At 37.7% G+C, this 15785-nt stretch overlaps 1 protein-coding gene across 1 annotated transcript in view; it reads left to right on the top strand.

Moving 5' to 3' along the window:
* The window catches only part of RAD18 (RAD18 E3 ubiquitin protein ligase), a 122087-nt gene that overhangs the window by 33313 nt on the left and 72989 nt on the right, over positions 1-15785 (top strand). Inside the window, exons 6-7 of the mRNA XM_063291620.1 lie at positions 1813-1912; positions 9806-9990. Coding sequence (XP_063147690.1) covers positions 1813-1912; positions 9806-9990 — 285 coding nt within the window. The remainder of the gene's footprint in view (positions 1-1812; positions 1913-9805; positions 9991-15785) is intronic.

Here is a 15785-nt window from a genome sequence, read left to right as displayed (position 1 = left end):
TCTGAGCCTTGTTGTTTTCTTGCAGACGTTTCATTGCCAGACTAGGCAACATCTTCAGTCATTCGCTTCGAAATGATGACATGTCCATAATCATGTCATCACACTAATGATACAATTTACCTCCTTGAAACAGATGTGATATTACTGATACAAATTACATAAATGTATCATTTGTTCCATGACATGATACACAGGTTGTTATTTTGACATCAAGATGGCTTGTTACTGATGCTGCTGTTTGGCATTTCAATTAGCTATAGTTTGTTCTTAGTGCAAAGTACAATTATTGTAAAGCAGGAAGGAAAGCTTTCTTTCTTGTCACTGCATGAGCATGGAGAGAGGGCAGAAAAATGACTCTGATAGGATCTGCCATGACAGAGATTTAAACTAACATTGATTGGTATAATTTGAAGATACAGCTAAAAATATGCAGGCAGACTTCCAGTTACTGCAGTGGGACTGTCTATGTGATTTTCTCATTCTATTCTTGATGATCCCCTTATCCAACCTCCTAAGAATTATTTGGGTGGTTGCCTGGGAGGGTAAAGGAACAAAAAATAATTTGTTTCATTTATGGATTCTTTTCCACCAATGGAATGTTACCAGTGCATAGGGGGTATCTTAATGAGAAATCATGTTCGCTATATGAAATAGGATATCCTGTATTCTTTCACCACATTTAAATAATTTTCAGCCATTTAATGCATCTTTTTATTAAGATAGGAGTGTGTTTGTGTCTGCGTGCATGTATAAGGGAGCACGTTATAGAATAAAATAATTTCCCATTTTCTTTTGAATTTTAACAGGAAGTAATACTGTCATCAGGCAAAAGCAATAGAATGGTTTTGTATTAGGAATCTAAGAGAAAATTGATAAACAACTAGTTGAGTGAAATTATTACTCTGGTAACCTTTTTTTGTTCTGAAAAAAGGAAATTCTGAGGTCATGTTTTAAATGATTTATAATGGAATCTTTACATTCATCATACTCTACTTTTGCTGGTCTTATAGATTGCAATTGTCAGTTTAATGATTACTTATGTATGGAAAGGAAACAGTGTGAATTTTTCCTGACTATGCATTGCTAGTTGAATCATAGATATAGAATGTAATGATAGCTTTAAAATAGTTACTTATATCAGCATCTTGGCTAACTTATATTTGATATGGAATACCATGTTTGGATCTAGTCTGCTGTGAAACCAAATATTACTGCTTAAATGAAGCTGACATTCTTGATTTCTTTTGCAATGGTACTAATAGAGGTTTCACCAAACACTGAAATTATGCTGACTTGTGAGTGTGGGTATGTGGAAGCAGAGGGTAAAGCTATACAAGAAAGAAGAATTCTGCATCTCTACTGCTTCATAGTAAAAAAATGAATGGGGGTAATGATCATGTCAGCTGCAAAATAAGCAATTTCAGTCTTAGTTTTTTAATTGAGAACCAAGAAAACAGATCTTCACTTTGTTCAGGCTTGCATTGTTATTTTTAGTAAGAAAAAATACGTAACAATATATAGGAAAACTGTTAATACTTGTATCATTATAAAAATTGGATCATGTCTTTTTTGTAGAAACTGGCTTCACTGGCATTTGGTGATGGACTTTAAGAGTATATCAGCCTTTCCCAAACCTAGTGTCTTCTGTATATGTTGGACTATAACTTCTACTGTCACCACATCTGGAGGGCACTGGCTTGGGAATAATCCTCCTTGATGTCTGCACACTGTATAACTGCAAACTTTTTCCCCATGAGAAAGTTCTTTTGCTTTTAATTTACAATCTGATATGACTGTTTTTAAATGTTTCAGTCGAGTGTCCTGTCTGTGGGGTTCCTATTCAAGAACTACATATAAATAAACACCTTGATGGTTGCCTGGCAAGAGATCAGAAGAAGGACAGTCTCCGAAGGTAAGGTACTTGAGGGTATGAGTTCTATTGAATGTTTTCCATACTTATTTTAGCAAGAAACAGTATCAGATTGGGTCAGTTTTTCTTTATCTAATGGCCTGTGAATAATGTTTTTAGATATAAAAACAATACATTGACTGTCAATAAAGCAACAGTTTATTCAGAGTTGTTTTGATTTATTGGACAAAGGGGAGCCTTTCCTTCCCTCCTGAGCATGTATCTGGAGAATAGTTCAACCAATGTTAGAGGGCCTCTTCACTAATATATGCCACCAGGTGATTTTTCATAGCTAGATTTCCATCAAGGAGGCAGCTGAGTGTCCACTCACTTTCTTCTAGTCCTTTGTGGATGCTGTTTTTGTTTCATCTAGAGGTCTGATGTTACTGTTTGCAATATCCTCCAAATAAGATTATTGAGTAATACTGTGTATAGCAGAATGATACAGTTGAATCTTTGGAAGAACATGATCAGCATATCTTTATCTCTTTCACAATATAAGTAATCAATACAAATATAAATGAAGCATGGTACAAGGGGGCTAGCAGGTAGTACAAAACCTCACCAAATACATCCAAGGTAGAGTCAGTTGAAAGGGGAGAAATTAAGCCCCTGGCTGTGAGCTAAATGTGGAAACAGAATAGGGTTGGGCCTGGTTATTACTTGAGGGGGATACTGCCAAGGAATGCCAAGGCTGTGTCCTAACAGCCAGGAAACACGCTGAGACAAGGAACTGGTCTCTAATGTTTATTGTTAGTACATAACAGGAATCCTAACAAACTGAAGAAGCGTGGGAAAAACCCAGACATATAAACCCCAAAGGTTAAGGCGGTCCCAATCTGTGTCTCTTTGAATGGCTGACCAATTCCTCAGTGCTACGCATGCGCTTGACAGTCTGGATGGGAGCCCCCTGCTCGCCATCCTTACTCATGACAGGCTGTGACATAGGGTGGTAAGTCAAAACAACATGATGGGAGAAGCAGTAGCAAGCCACTTCTGTCCTGTTACCAAGATCACTATCTGGATATGTCCGTGAGGCTACCAAGAGTAGAAGGAGGCATTCCTAAACTAGGAGTGCACAAAACGGAACCCAAAATAATTGCATCCCCAAAATTTTGTTGACTGGTTTGGATTAGTTGCAGATCAGCACAAACAAAACCCCAAATATTTTGTGCTTTGGAAGAAACAGAGCTTCCAACACTTGGATGTTTCAGCCATGGGAAATGTGGGATTCAGAACAACTTGAGCTGAAAAAATATAAGTTGCCAGTAGATATTCATTCATTTGTTCGTTGTTTATTTATTAAATTTTGCCACCGCCCATCTCCCCCCAAAAGGGAGACTCTGGGTGGTTTACAGCAAGGATACAAACATTAAAATACCATAAATAAATATAAATACAAATATAAAATTGAAGATAAATACAGTATAAAATCCAGATGACGATACTAGTTGGAATGTCACTCATGGGAATCTAAGAGGCCATTTTAGGGTGCTAACCATCTCCAGGGGTGATTACTTCCCCTCCCACCCCAAGTGAGGTGTCAGAACCAGGTTTTTAATTGTTTTCGGAAGGCCTCAAGAGATGGAATCTGTCTTATCTCTGGGGGAAGAGTGTTCCAGAGGGCAGGAGCCACTGTAGAGAAGACGTGCCTCCTGAACCCCGCCAGGTAGAAATCTCTTACAGACGGGGTCCGTAACATGCCCTCTCTGCTTGATCGAGTGGGATGGGTAGATGCAATGGGGATGAGACGATCCCTCAGGTACCCTGGACCCATGCCATGAAGGGCTTTAAAAGTAATAACCAACACCTTGAATTACACCTGGAAGCAGACCGGTACCCAATGCAGCTCGCAAAGCAGTGGTGCAATACATGCTGATCTAGGGGGCACCAAAAATTGCTCGTGCAGCTGTATTTTGAACCAGCTGTAGCTTCTGGATACTCTTCAAGGGTAGCCCCATGTAGAACGCATTACAGTAGTCTATATGGGAGATGACCAGGACATGAGTGACTGTGTGAAGGGCCTTCTGGTCCAGGAAAGGGCATAACTGACGCACAACATGAAGTTGCGCAAAGGACCTCCTGGCCACAACTGCTACCTGCTCTTCGAGCAGGAGTCGTGAGTCCAGTGGGACCCCCAAGTTTTGCACTGGTTCTGTCTGGGGCAGTGCAACCCCATCCAGAACCAAAGATTTTAAATTCATGGATACCAAGGAGCCCCCCACCCACAGAGACAACTTCCAATCTTAACTGCTAAAACAGAATGGAACACCTAAAACATTTTGTCTAGAATGCCTGCATTTCAGCCTTTACCTGGAATAAAATGCCCCAAAACACGCACAAACCATCAGATACCAACTGTTATGTGCACAGAATGATTTGGGCATGAACCATGTTGTACATCCCTAAATCTGACATATGTGGAAGTTTTGTCCAATCAAACATTGTGCTTCACCTCTGATATCAGAAGTCTAGGCAGCAAATCAGAAAATTACTTTAAGGCTGAACTTGCTTTCTTACCAATACTACACTGTACTGATAAAGGGGCTGGATAGTTTTAACTATCCAGGGAATTTTAAGAGAAGTTTTATGTCTGAGATATATTCTGGGGAAGGAAAGATGAGCTTTGGTCTGTTTTGGCTTTACTCATTTATCATGAGCCATATAAAGATGTAAGAGTTCATCGTACTTGAATTATTAACTTATGCTATTGTAAAGTTAGTTTCAGCAGTACATGGTAAATAGGCCTGTTCTGAATTTCACCTGAATTTTGTTTTCTGTAGTTTTGTATCCATTTCTTTCTCCTTTTTTAAAAACTGAAAATATGAGCAAAGCTGAGATTATATGAAGATACTGACGAAAATTGAATTCTACTGATTAGCCTGATAGGGTATTAACATCGAATTCTTGCCATGCAGAGAGCTTTGCTACAATTTAAATAGGTCCACAAAATCATGAATTGAGTTTAGTTGTGAATGATTTTTTTTTCTGTCTTACGGGCTAAAAAATCAGAGGGCTCCCACTGAAATTTAAATAGGTGGCATAAACAGGATGGACAGTGTCAGGGATTCTTTTTTAATTGAACCTGCAAATTGTCTGTGGAGCCTGTGCTTGTTGCTAGGAAACACTATCAATGGTGTCCACTGAAAATTGCTTTGTGTGCCTGTAGCAGAAGAGTGACTCATGACTGTTAGAAATAATAAATACTGGTTAAAAGGGATTAGGCAAGTTTCTGGAGTACATGGTACCCCAGTGTGGAATTGCCAAGTAAGTTTGGGAATTTAGTCACATGTTGTTAGTGACCTTCTCTTTTACATATCATACTAAGGTGTAATTGAATGCAACGTTTGTGAGTATTAACAAATTGCAGTGGTTTTATTTTTACACATTTTTCCTACTGCTAAGTAATCAGGAAGCTTGGAAGCTTTTGCCTTTACTTATTCACAGCTTTCTGAGAAGTCCAGCTCTAGAACTATAATTAATATTACCTGAGGTTAATAAACATTCAGTTTAAATTATGGTGTGATTTAAGATACTCACAATTAACAATTGTCAGAATTAGTTGATCAGATGACATGATAAGCTAAAAATTTGGCTGCATGGAAGGATGTGGCAAAGGAAGAATGTATAAGCCTGATATTTTTTGTAGCTCATGATTTAGTCAACTTTTTCTTTCTCATGGAATTTATTCTTGACTGCTAAACATAGATGTAGATATTACAGGGGAATCCTTCTTCAATAACTTTACTGTTTTACCCTAAGAATGTAGAATTTGTTTCCAATACAAGAGCAGAATATAGACTAAATCAAATACACATCTAATACATTTAATTTAACACATGTAATACATTTAACTTCTGTAGTTCTGTGTTTAGGGGGATATGGGCTGTGATAGAAATGTGAATAATAAATAAATAAATAAATAAATAAATAAATAAATTTGAGCATTTATTTATTTAAATTTATATGGCCCCCCATTTGACACTCAACTCTAACAATAATGCAGAATAATAATAAAAATAAATAAAGATAATTTATTTATTTAAACATTTATATAGCTGCTCACCTTATATCAAACTCTGGGTGGCTCCCAATTAAAACAACATCAATAATAAAACAACATAAACACATATATCTGTTAAAACCATAAACATTAAAATTGTTTTATTTAAATGTTTTAAATAAGTAAGTAAGTAAAGATAATTTAAAAACAACATATTACATACAGAGAGATTCAAAAAACAAGTAACCAAAATGGGTTTACATAACAGGCTGGCCTATGAACCAAGTCTTCAGTGCCTTATGAAAGGCTGGCAGGGTCAGGGTCATCCAAATCTTGGGAGGTATGCCATTCTATACAGAAGGCACTGTCAGAGATTGCTGGAAAGCATTTGGCCAGAGCGATCAGAAAAATCACACACACCAGGCATTTCTATAAAAATAAATGTATTTACAGAAAGCACAAAAACGTATTTTACAAGCTGTGCATTCACACACGCACTCAGAGAGCACCGGGAAGAGAGGCTGTGTGTAGAAAGGAAACAGAAACTAAAACAAGTCCAGGCAAGTACCTCCCCCAGGCAATGCAGCTTTTAACACCCAAACTGAGGACAATTAAGTTCGACCTCTTCACCCTGCCAATACTTAAGGAAGTACTCAATTACCATGGTGACATTAATTTCTGTAGCAGAAAACAATATACCAACAGGCACCACAACAAAAAAGTCAAGTTTCCTGGGTCCCATTAGATGGTATTGTTTAATAGAGGGGACCTGGAGCATGCCTACTCTGTCAAGTCCTTGTGGGACAGCAGAAATGATTGGGGACATGGTTATCTCTGGCAGGATTCTATCTATTTCTTCCTTACCATCCTATATCCAGGTTTGAACAGTGATTTGGAATAAAGTACCAGGAAGTCCAGGGCTATAATCAGTAGAACTCTTCTATGAATGGAAAAAGTTCTGATCACAAAAGACTATTGATTCAGTATAGTCCCCTGTGGGAAGGAGGTGATCTATGCTAATTTCCCCTTACCTGTTAACCTTCACAGTTTTTATATGATGTTCAGGACGCCTCTGGAGGATCCCCCAACCCTTGGAGCAGGTTAGCATCAGGCCACTGGATGAAAGGGGAATTGGTGAAACATCATTTACTCTCCTTAATTACCAGTGCCATCCTGTTGATTAAAACACCTTTCCGTGAATGGGCAGAAATACATTCTACCCATCCTTCCACAATTTAGTAGCTTCTTTCCCAAAGTCTGGGTTTGAAGTAAGATTAGGAAAACCCTTTCTTTAACTTTAACTTTGACTTGAAACTTGTACTCTATTCTTACTAGAATAAAGTGAAGACAAGAATACTTGATGTGACATAAACTTTGTTTTGCCTACTTGAGATTCCTATAATTTCTGCCTTGTCCTTTTTTCCTTCTCTAGTTAAAACCTTTTAATGATAGTTAAAACCTTTTAAATTTATGATGTGACATAAACATTGTTTTGCCTACTTGAGATTCCTGTAATTTCTACCTTGTCCTTTTTTCTTTCTGTAGTTAAAACCTTTGGTTTTGTTAAGAAATCTTTTGGAATAATCCAGAATGTGCAATATCATTGACTCACTGTTAGCTTGTCCTTTGTCATGGAAAGACAATGACAGATGTTTGTCAGTAGCTTTATTTCCATAGAGATCTCTCCCTAACACTATAAATAAGTGCTGGCATCCTTATTTTGACAGGGTTTTGAGCATTTGTTGATTTTCATTATTATTTGTGGGTGTAAGGATTTATATATGTGTAGAATGTGCTTTCCCTCTGGAAATATGGTTGTTTGGTATAAAATGGTTTATTTTTATCTATGCATCACACTGTTTAAAACAGTATTTGAGGAGATTGTTTTCTCAAAAGATTTAGCCACAGTGGGTTATAATGTAACATTGGCATTATAAATTAATTTATTTCAATTGTAGCATATTGAGTTAGTTACTGTAGTAATGGAATATGACCTATTTCGGTTTCAAATGGGGAATGGGCATGATATAGATTAAAACTGAGTGGAACAAACACTTGTGAGTCCAAATCCCATGTGTAATTGTTTACATAAATATTAACCAGCACTTCTCTATAAATGGAATTATATGTAGAATAGTTATCCTGAACAAAAATTGTAGAAACACATTTTTAATCTAGGTTTAAAGTGGGACTATTTGGCTGGGTTCATATATCATGCTAAATTGTTAATGCTAAACCTTAACAATGGATTGTTGGTGCTGTGTCTTAAACATTGACTTAAAGGGGTTCACCCCTTGGGCTAACTAAAAACCAAGCAAAGCATGTTATGTCTTAAAGCAGTAGTAAACCCTACCATTACATCCCTGGCTTAATTTCGTTGAGCTAAACTGTATTCATGGAAGTTCAGGGGACTAGAAACTCAGACCTATACAGAGAGATGGAAGAAGCTGAATATGCTTAATCTTCAGCAAACTAAGGGGGGAAATTATAGCATTCTTTGGGCACTTAAAAGGATATTACTAAAGGAAGGTCAAGACCTGTTGTAATGTCACCACACAGTGCAGGACACAGAATAATGGATTTAAGTTACAGAAATGCAGATTCTGATTCCAGAATCTGTGTTGAAGAAGAGGCTGCTCAGCAGTGTAATGGATGATTTAATCTGGATTCCTGCACTAAGTAGGGAGTTGATTTTAAGACAAAGCAGAAGAAAAGGTTTCTTTTCTTTTTCCCTTTTTTAACACTTATAAATAATAATATAGTGGAGACTTCGGCATTAAGCTCAGAATGTATACTTCTTGTTTATATCATGAAAATAACTCAGTGTACTTGGAATCTTTTACTAATGTTATATTGAGTATTAACTGTATAACTATCCATTTATAGATATTACTTCTTTTGAAATACGTATCATTAAAAAAAAAGACTGAAGGACTTTCTTTTACTTCCTTTTCTAGTAGTTTTTCCTAGTAAAAATCTGGGGGGTATGTTAGCTAGTCTTTCGAGGAAAGAAGTACATGATTGAACTTTGTCTGTTTGGCAGGAAATCTGGTCCACGAGTGGAAATCGATGCCAGTAATTTTGTGGCTTCTCAATTGCTTTACCTGTTTAAAATCCATTCTGCTAGTTCAACAAGCAATGAATGAATGCAGTGAAGATTACAAATTTTTCTGCAAACTTTATGGAAGCTGCATTTTAAAGAGGGAGAGGGAGATAATGTGATTGGAAGTCAGTTTTGATTAGGCAAAGCCTGTCCGTGTAACCCTAAATAAATAAATAAAGTACTTACATGTATGCCATTTTTGTGGCTTCCTGACTGTTGATATTTTGTTAGCCTTTTGAATATGTTTTTTTTTGAAATCAAGAACCAGGAACAATTTTTTTGAAAAATGAGAGATGTTAACCTGAACACATAGTTTGATCATATACTTTCTTATCCTCTCTGTAATAATAGCAGAGAAGGGTAACATTCCTCACTAAATATTTGATTATTAGCTTTTAAAATATTTACTTGAATGCTGGACTTACCCCTTTGGCTTAAGTTAACTCGTAATGTTATTGTAAGGATAACAAAATAAAGCTCTTTGGAAGGAAATGGGATAGAAGTAATAATTAAATCAAATAATATATTATTGTTGTTGGAGATAGAAATGGGACAAAAAGGTAAGAGGTTGCAAAGGGTTAAAAAATAAAATAAATATGTTCATAGTAAAACAATATAAAATATTCTATCTTGAAGTAATAGAACCTGCAACATATACCATGTAACATATTTGTACCCTGTAACTTATTTATATATGCCTCATAGATTGAGTAAAAATATGTACATTTGTTCATTATGTCCTACAGGAAATATTTTTATATGTTTCCTTCTATGTTTTTTCCCCCCCCAGCTCTGGACAAAAAAGAAAGTTACTGCCTAAAGTAGTCTACAATTTACTCTCTGACCGTGACCTGAGGAGAAGACTGAAAGAATATGGATTGTCCACCCAGGGAACAAAACAACAGCTTATTAAAAGACATCAAGAATTCGTGCACATGTATAATTCTCAGTGTGATTCTTTAAATCCTAAATCAGGTAGGAAAATGAAATGTAGATAGTGGTTTCCTTTAAATAATCTTAAAATCTGCTTCTTCTTAACATTTTTTACTTACCATTTTGAGCTAATATAACCTTAATTTACCAATCTATTTATGCTCATTGAAATACTTTACACGAGACTTACTTGACATGAAGTGCCTGCCATGACTGAAAACATTGAGCTTACACGATCATGGCAACAGATTTGAATAGTTAGCAGTTTATGTGCACCATAATTAGGGTCCTTTTATGCCTCTATAGTAGTGTTTTTCAAACTTGACAACTTTTAAGATGTGTGGACTTCAACTTCCATGCTGGCTGGGGAATTCTGGGAATTGAAGTCCACACATCTTGAAGTTGCCAAGGTTGAAAAACATTGCTCTGTAGCCAGTATTCAGACAATCACATAGTGGTAGCAAAGTTATGTGGCCATCTCACAAAAATACCTTATTTGTTCAGCCATTTGATGTAGACCAGCTGAGGAAACAGATGCTGGATTGCTGGAGCTATGTTGTTACAGGGTATACAGCTTGGTCTAGTGGTTAAGGCAACGGGCTAGAAACCAGGAGACTGAGAGTTCTAGTTCCGCCTTAGGCCTGAAAGCCGGCTGGGTGACCTTGGGCCAGTCCCTCTCTCTCAGCCCAACTCACCTCACAGGGTGGTTGTTGTGGGGTAAACAGGAGGAGGAAGGAGTATTAGGTATGTTGGCTGCCTTCAGTTATTTATAAAAATAATAAAGGTGGGATAGAAAATAAATAAATAAATAAATAAAATAAAAAATAATAACAAAATCTTAAAAGATTCCTTCTACCCTTTCTTGTATTAAAGAGAATCTAGGCAGGTTTATCTTGAGTTTCTTTCTCCATCTTCATTCCCATGGCTAAGTGGATATTTGCTTAATCAAATATCCGTCTTGTTTTAACTGCTGCAGATGTCTCAAGTTGCCCATATTCACATTTGTGGAAGGTATCTGATTTTGGATTTTTTGTATTTCTATCACTGGAGATGCTATAGTTCTTGCCTGCCACTCAATTTCAAAAGGTAGTGAATGGCTTACAATTAATGACATAAAATTAAAACATAGAAAATCAACAGCATAGCCATAATAGCAGGAAGGCCTAGAAATGTCACCTTTCAGGTAACAAAATCTTCAAGCATCCCCAAATGCCTATCTGAAGAGCCCTGTTTTCACAGCACTTCAAAAGTAAAACAGGAAATGGGTAATCCAAAAAATGGGGGTAGGTGGTTCCATAGTTGTACCACTAATATAAGATACACACATAATTATTAAGCATACTTTAAAAGTGTGATGATTTTCTAAAGATAACTTAGCAGGGAAATCTCTGACTCAGTTCTGACAAATACTTATCCCATTATGGCTAAAAGCAAAGAAATCTTTATTGCTAAGGTTCAGTATGACTTGATGTTACAATAGGAAAAATATCACCAAAGGGCACAGGTATTTGTCTGCAGCAAAAGGGGATACTTTACAATTTACCACTTACAGCTGTGATTAAGCTGTTTCCATTAGTCATAGCCAACAACAGAAGAGTCTGTTCTAAGTGAATTGATTTGTTAAAATTTTATCAAGAGCTAGAGAAACACGATACAAACTCAAGAAGAGCTGTGCTGGATCAGACCAAAGGCCTAGCTAGTCCATAGAGGACAAATAGAGGCCTCTGGAAATGAATGAAATGAGCGATATAAATGAAATAATACTTTCTTGCTTTAGTTCCCTAGCAACCAGAATTGAAGATAATGTGCAGCTAATATGACTACTAGCCATTGTTAGGGATATTCCCTATGAATTTATCTAATCCTCCTTTAAAGTTGTCTATATTAATAGCTATCACTGCTTTACATTGTTTGCTGTGAAAAAGTTGTTTTCTGCACTGAATCAACTACTATTTGGATACATTGAATACTTGGTTCTAGTGTTATGAGCAAGAGAAACCTTTTTTTAATCCATGTGTAATTTTATAAACCTTAATTATCTCCCCATTTTTTCACATTTTTGGCTGTTTTTCCCTGCTGTATTAATAAATATGATTTGGGAAAGAGTCCAGCTTTAAACAATGATTTATGGAAAGGATGGTTCATATGTACTTCCTCATACATTACAATAATTCACAAGGTATGCATATTCATATAGGCTAGGCTCAACCCCACTGTGTTGTGGACCTTAGCCATTCCTAGTATGTTGCTCCTGTCACTCTTACTTCTCTAGTGACCACATATTGGGTAACATGGAAGAGGATTCTCAAAGTGAATTAAGAAGCACCAAGTCTTAATCAGATGGTGAATTATGAGCATATCCTGAAACACACAGAGACTCTTCTGTCATACTGTCTGCATATATGGATGGTAGGAAAATGTTTCTGCTGTGGATGGATGGGCTGTGCAGCACCATGAGTCCCCTGGTCCCACATAGAGGGGACAGTATGCTGCCATAATATTATTTATATATATATGTGTATGTATGTATGTATATATATATATATATATATATATATATATGCCATAATATATGTACAAATCTGGAACAGGTAATATTAATGTGGCTGTAGCAATGTGTAAATTTTGAAATGCCCCATAAGGAGACTGAGAATGAGAGATTTTTATGATACTCTCATATCACACCCCTTTTAAACTTACAAAGTAAAAGCTTTTCAGCTTTTTATTTTGCTCAGGGTTCTGTGAATACAGAACTAGGATATACTTCAGATGACCCACAAACAGCCTAAATAAAAAGTGGCATAAAGAATTCAGTTGTAACGAAACCCAAGAATTTTGAAATGCCATATAGGGCATTGTGTGGATGCCAACTCCAGGAGTTTTAATGGATTCAGTGTAAGACTGAACTCACTGAATTTAAACTATAATCCTGTTCATACTTTCCTGACAATAATTTTCACTGTACTCAATGGAGCTTTTGAATAGGATGTTTATAAATTCTTGGATCCTACTGTTGCTGTTCGTCCTCCTCTGGCATTATGCATAAATTCAACAAATGAAATTTCCTGGCAGAAGCAAAAGTGAAAGTCTTACGTGATTCGTACCAGTTTTCTGTTTAAGGCTGTAATACTAAAGGAGTGGAATAAGGAATGTTTTGGAAAAGGCAGAAAAGAGAATGAAAAGGAAAATCAAATGGAAGAGAAAATGGTAGAACATATTTGCTCCCTTTCTACTGCACTGGAGAGTATGAAATACCTCCTTTCCTAGCTAGAGACAGAAATCAAGAGTTGACAAACAAGCTGTCCTGGTCTGGCCTGTCTCCAAGCCATAAGGAAACTGAGAATAAGTGCAGGGAATAGGTTGTATGTACCTGTGAGGGTCCAATGGATCATGGACAGTGTCTTTTTCGTAAGGGCTTTGAGAGAACTTTACCTTCAGTAAGTTATTAGGCTGGTTCTAATTAGTCCATTCTTCAGCAAAGGATCGTTACCTTGTCGTGGTGCTGGAGCTTGAGCACCTCAATGATGCCATGAGCTAAACCGTGAAGGGCCACTCAAGACGGGAAGGTCATGACAGAGAGGTCAGACTAAATGTGATCCCTGGGGAAAGTAATGGCAACCCACCCCAGTATTCTTGCCATGAAAACTAAATGGATCAGTAGAACCAGAGATATGTCGGTATACCATCGGAAGATGAGACCCCCAGGTCGGAAGATGGTCGAAATGCTACTGGGGAGGAACAGAGGATGAGTTCAACTAGCCCCAGTCGTGATGACGCAGCTAGCTCAAAGCCGAAAGGACGGCTAGCCGACGGTGCTGGTGGTGAACGGCGAATCCGATGTTCTAAGGATCAACACACCATTGGAACCTGGAATGTAAGATCTACGAGCCAGGGCAAATTGGATGTGGTTATTGGTGAGATGTCAAGATTAAAGATAGACATTTTGGGCGTCAGTGAACTGAAATGGACTGGAACGGGCCACTTCACATCAAATGACCACCAGATCTACTACTGTGGACAAGAGGACCACAGAAGAAATGGAGTAGCCTTCATAATTAATAGTCAAGTGGCTAAAGCAGTGCTTGGATACAATCCAAAAAACGATAGAATGATCTCAATTCGAATTCAGGGCAAGCCATCTAACATCACAGTGATCCAAATATACGCCCCAACCACAGACGCTGAAGAAGCTGAAGTAGAGCAGTTCTATGAGGATCTGCAGCACCTACTGGACAACACGCCTAAAAGAGATGTTATTTTCATCACGGGAGACTGGAATGCTAAGGTGGGCAGTCAAATGACACCTGGAATTACAGGTAAGCATGGCCTGGGAGAACAAAACAAAGCAGGACATAGGCTGATCGAATTTTGCCCAGACAATTCACTCTGCATAACAAACACTCTCTTCCAACAACCTAATAGACAGCTTTATACATGGACTTCACCAGATGCACAACACCAAAATCAGATTGACTACCTCCTTTGCAGCCAAAGGTGGCGAACATCTATACAGTCGGTAAAAACAAGACCTGGAGCTGACTGTAGTTCAGATCACAAACTTCTTATTGCACAATTTAGGATCAGACTAAAGAGATTAGGGAAGACCCACAGACCAGCTAGATATGAGCTCACTAATATTCCTAAGGAATATGCAGTGGAGGTGAAGAATCGATTTAAGGGACTGGACTTAGTAGATAGGGTCCTGGAAGAACTCTGGACAGAAGTTGGCAGCATTGTTCAGGAGGCGGCAACAAAATACATCCCAAAGAAAGAGAAAACCAAGAAGGCAAACTGGCTGTCTGCTGAGACACTAGAAGTAGCCCAAGAAAGAAGGAAAGCAAAAGGCAACAGTGATAGGGGGAGATATGCCCAATTAAATGCAAAATTCCAGAGGTTAGCCAGAAGAGATAAGGAATTATTTTTAAACAAGGCAATGCGTGGAAGTGGAATAAGACAATAGAATAGGAAGGACGAGAGACCTCTTCCAGAAAATTAGAAACATTGGAGGTAAATTCCAGGCAAAAATGGGTATGATCAAAAACAAAGATGGCAAGGACCTAACAGAAGAAGAAGAGATCAAGAAAAGGTGGCAAGAATATACGGAAGACCTGTATAGGAAGGATAACAATATCGGGGATAGCTTTGACGGTGTGGTCAGTGAGCTAGAGCCAGACATCCTGAAGAGTGAGGTTGAATGGGCCTTAAGAAGCATTGCTAATAAGGCAGCAGGAGACGACGGCATCCCAGCTGAACTGCTCAAAATCTTGCAAGATGATGCTGTCAAGGTAAAGCATGCTATATGCCAGCAAATTTGGAAAACACAAGAATGGCCATCCGATTGGAAAAAATCAACTTATATCCCCATACCAAAAAAGGGAAACACTAAAGAATGTTCAAACTATCAAACAGTGGCACTGATTTCACATGCCAGTAAGGTAATGCTCAAGATCCTGCAAGGTAGACTTCAGCAATTCATGGAGCGAGAATTGCCAGATGTACAAGCTGGGTTTAGAAAAGGCAGAGGAACTAGGGACCAAATTGCCAATATCCGCTGGATAATGGAAAAAGCCAGGGAGTTTCAGAAAAACATCTATTTCTGTTTTATTGACTATTCTAAAGCCTTTGACTGTGTGGACCATAACAAATTGTGGCAAGTTCTTAGTGGTATGGGGATACCAAGTCATCTTGTATGCCTCCTGAAGAATCTGTATAACGACCAGGTAGCAACAGTAAGAACAGACCACAGAAGAACGGACTGGTTTAAGATTGGGAAAGGAGTATGGCAGGGCTGTATACTCTCACCCTACCTATTCAACTTGTACGCAGAACACATCATG

Source organism: Candoia aspera, chromosome 2 (assembly GCF_035149785.1).
Source record: "Candoia aspera isolate rCanAsp1 chromosome 2, rCanAsp1.hap2, whole genome shotgun sequence".
NCBI classification, from domain to species: Eukaryota; Metazoa; Chordata; class Lepidosauria; order Squamata; family Boidae; genus Candoia; species Candoia aspera.
The sequence above is the reverse complement of the archived record's forward strand: the minus strand, read 5'-3'. Positions and strand labels throughout refer to the sequence as shown.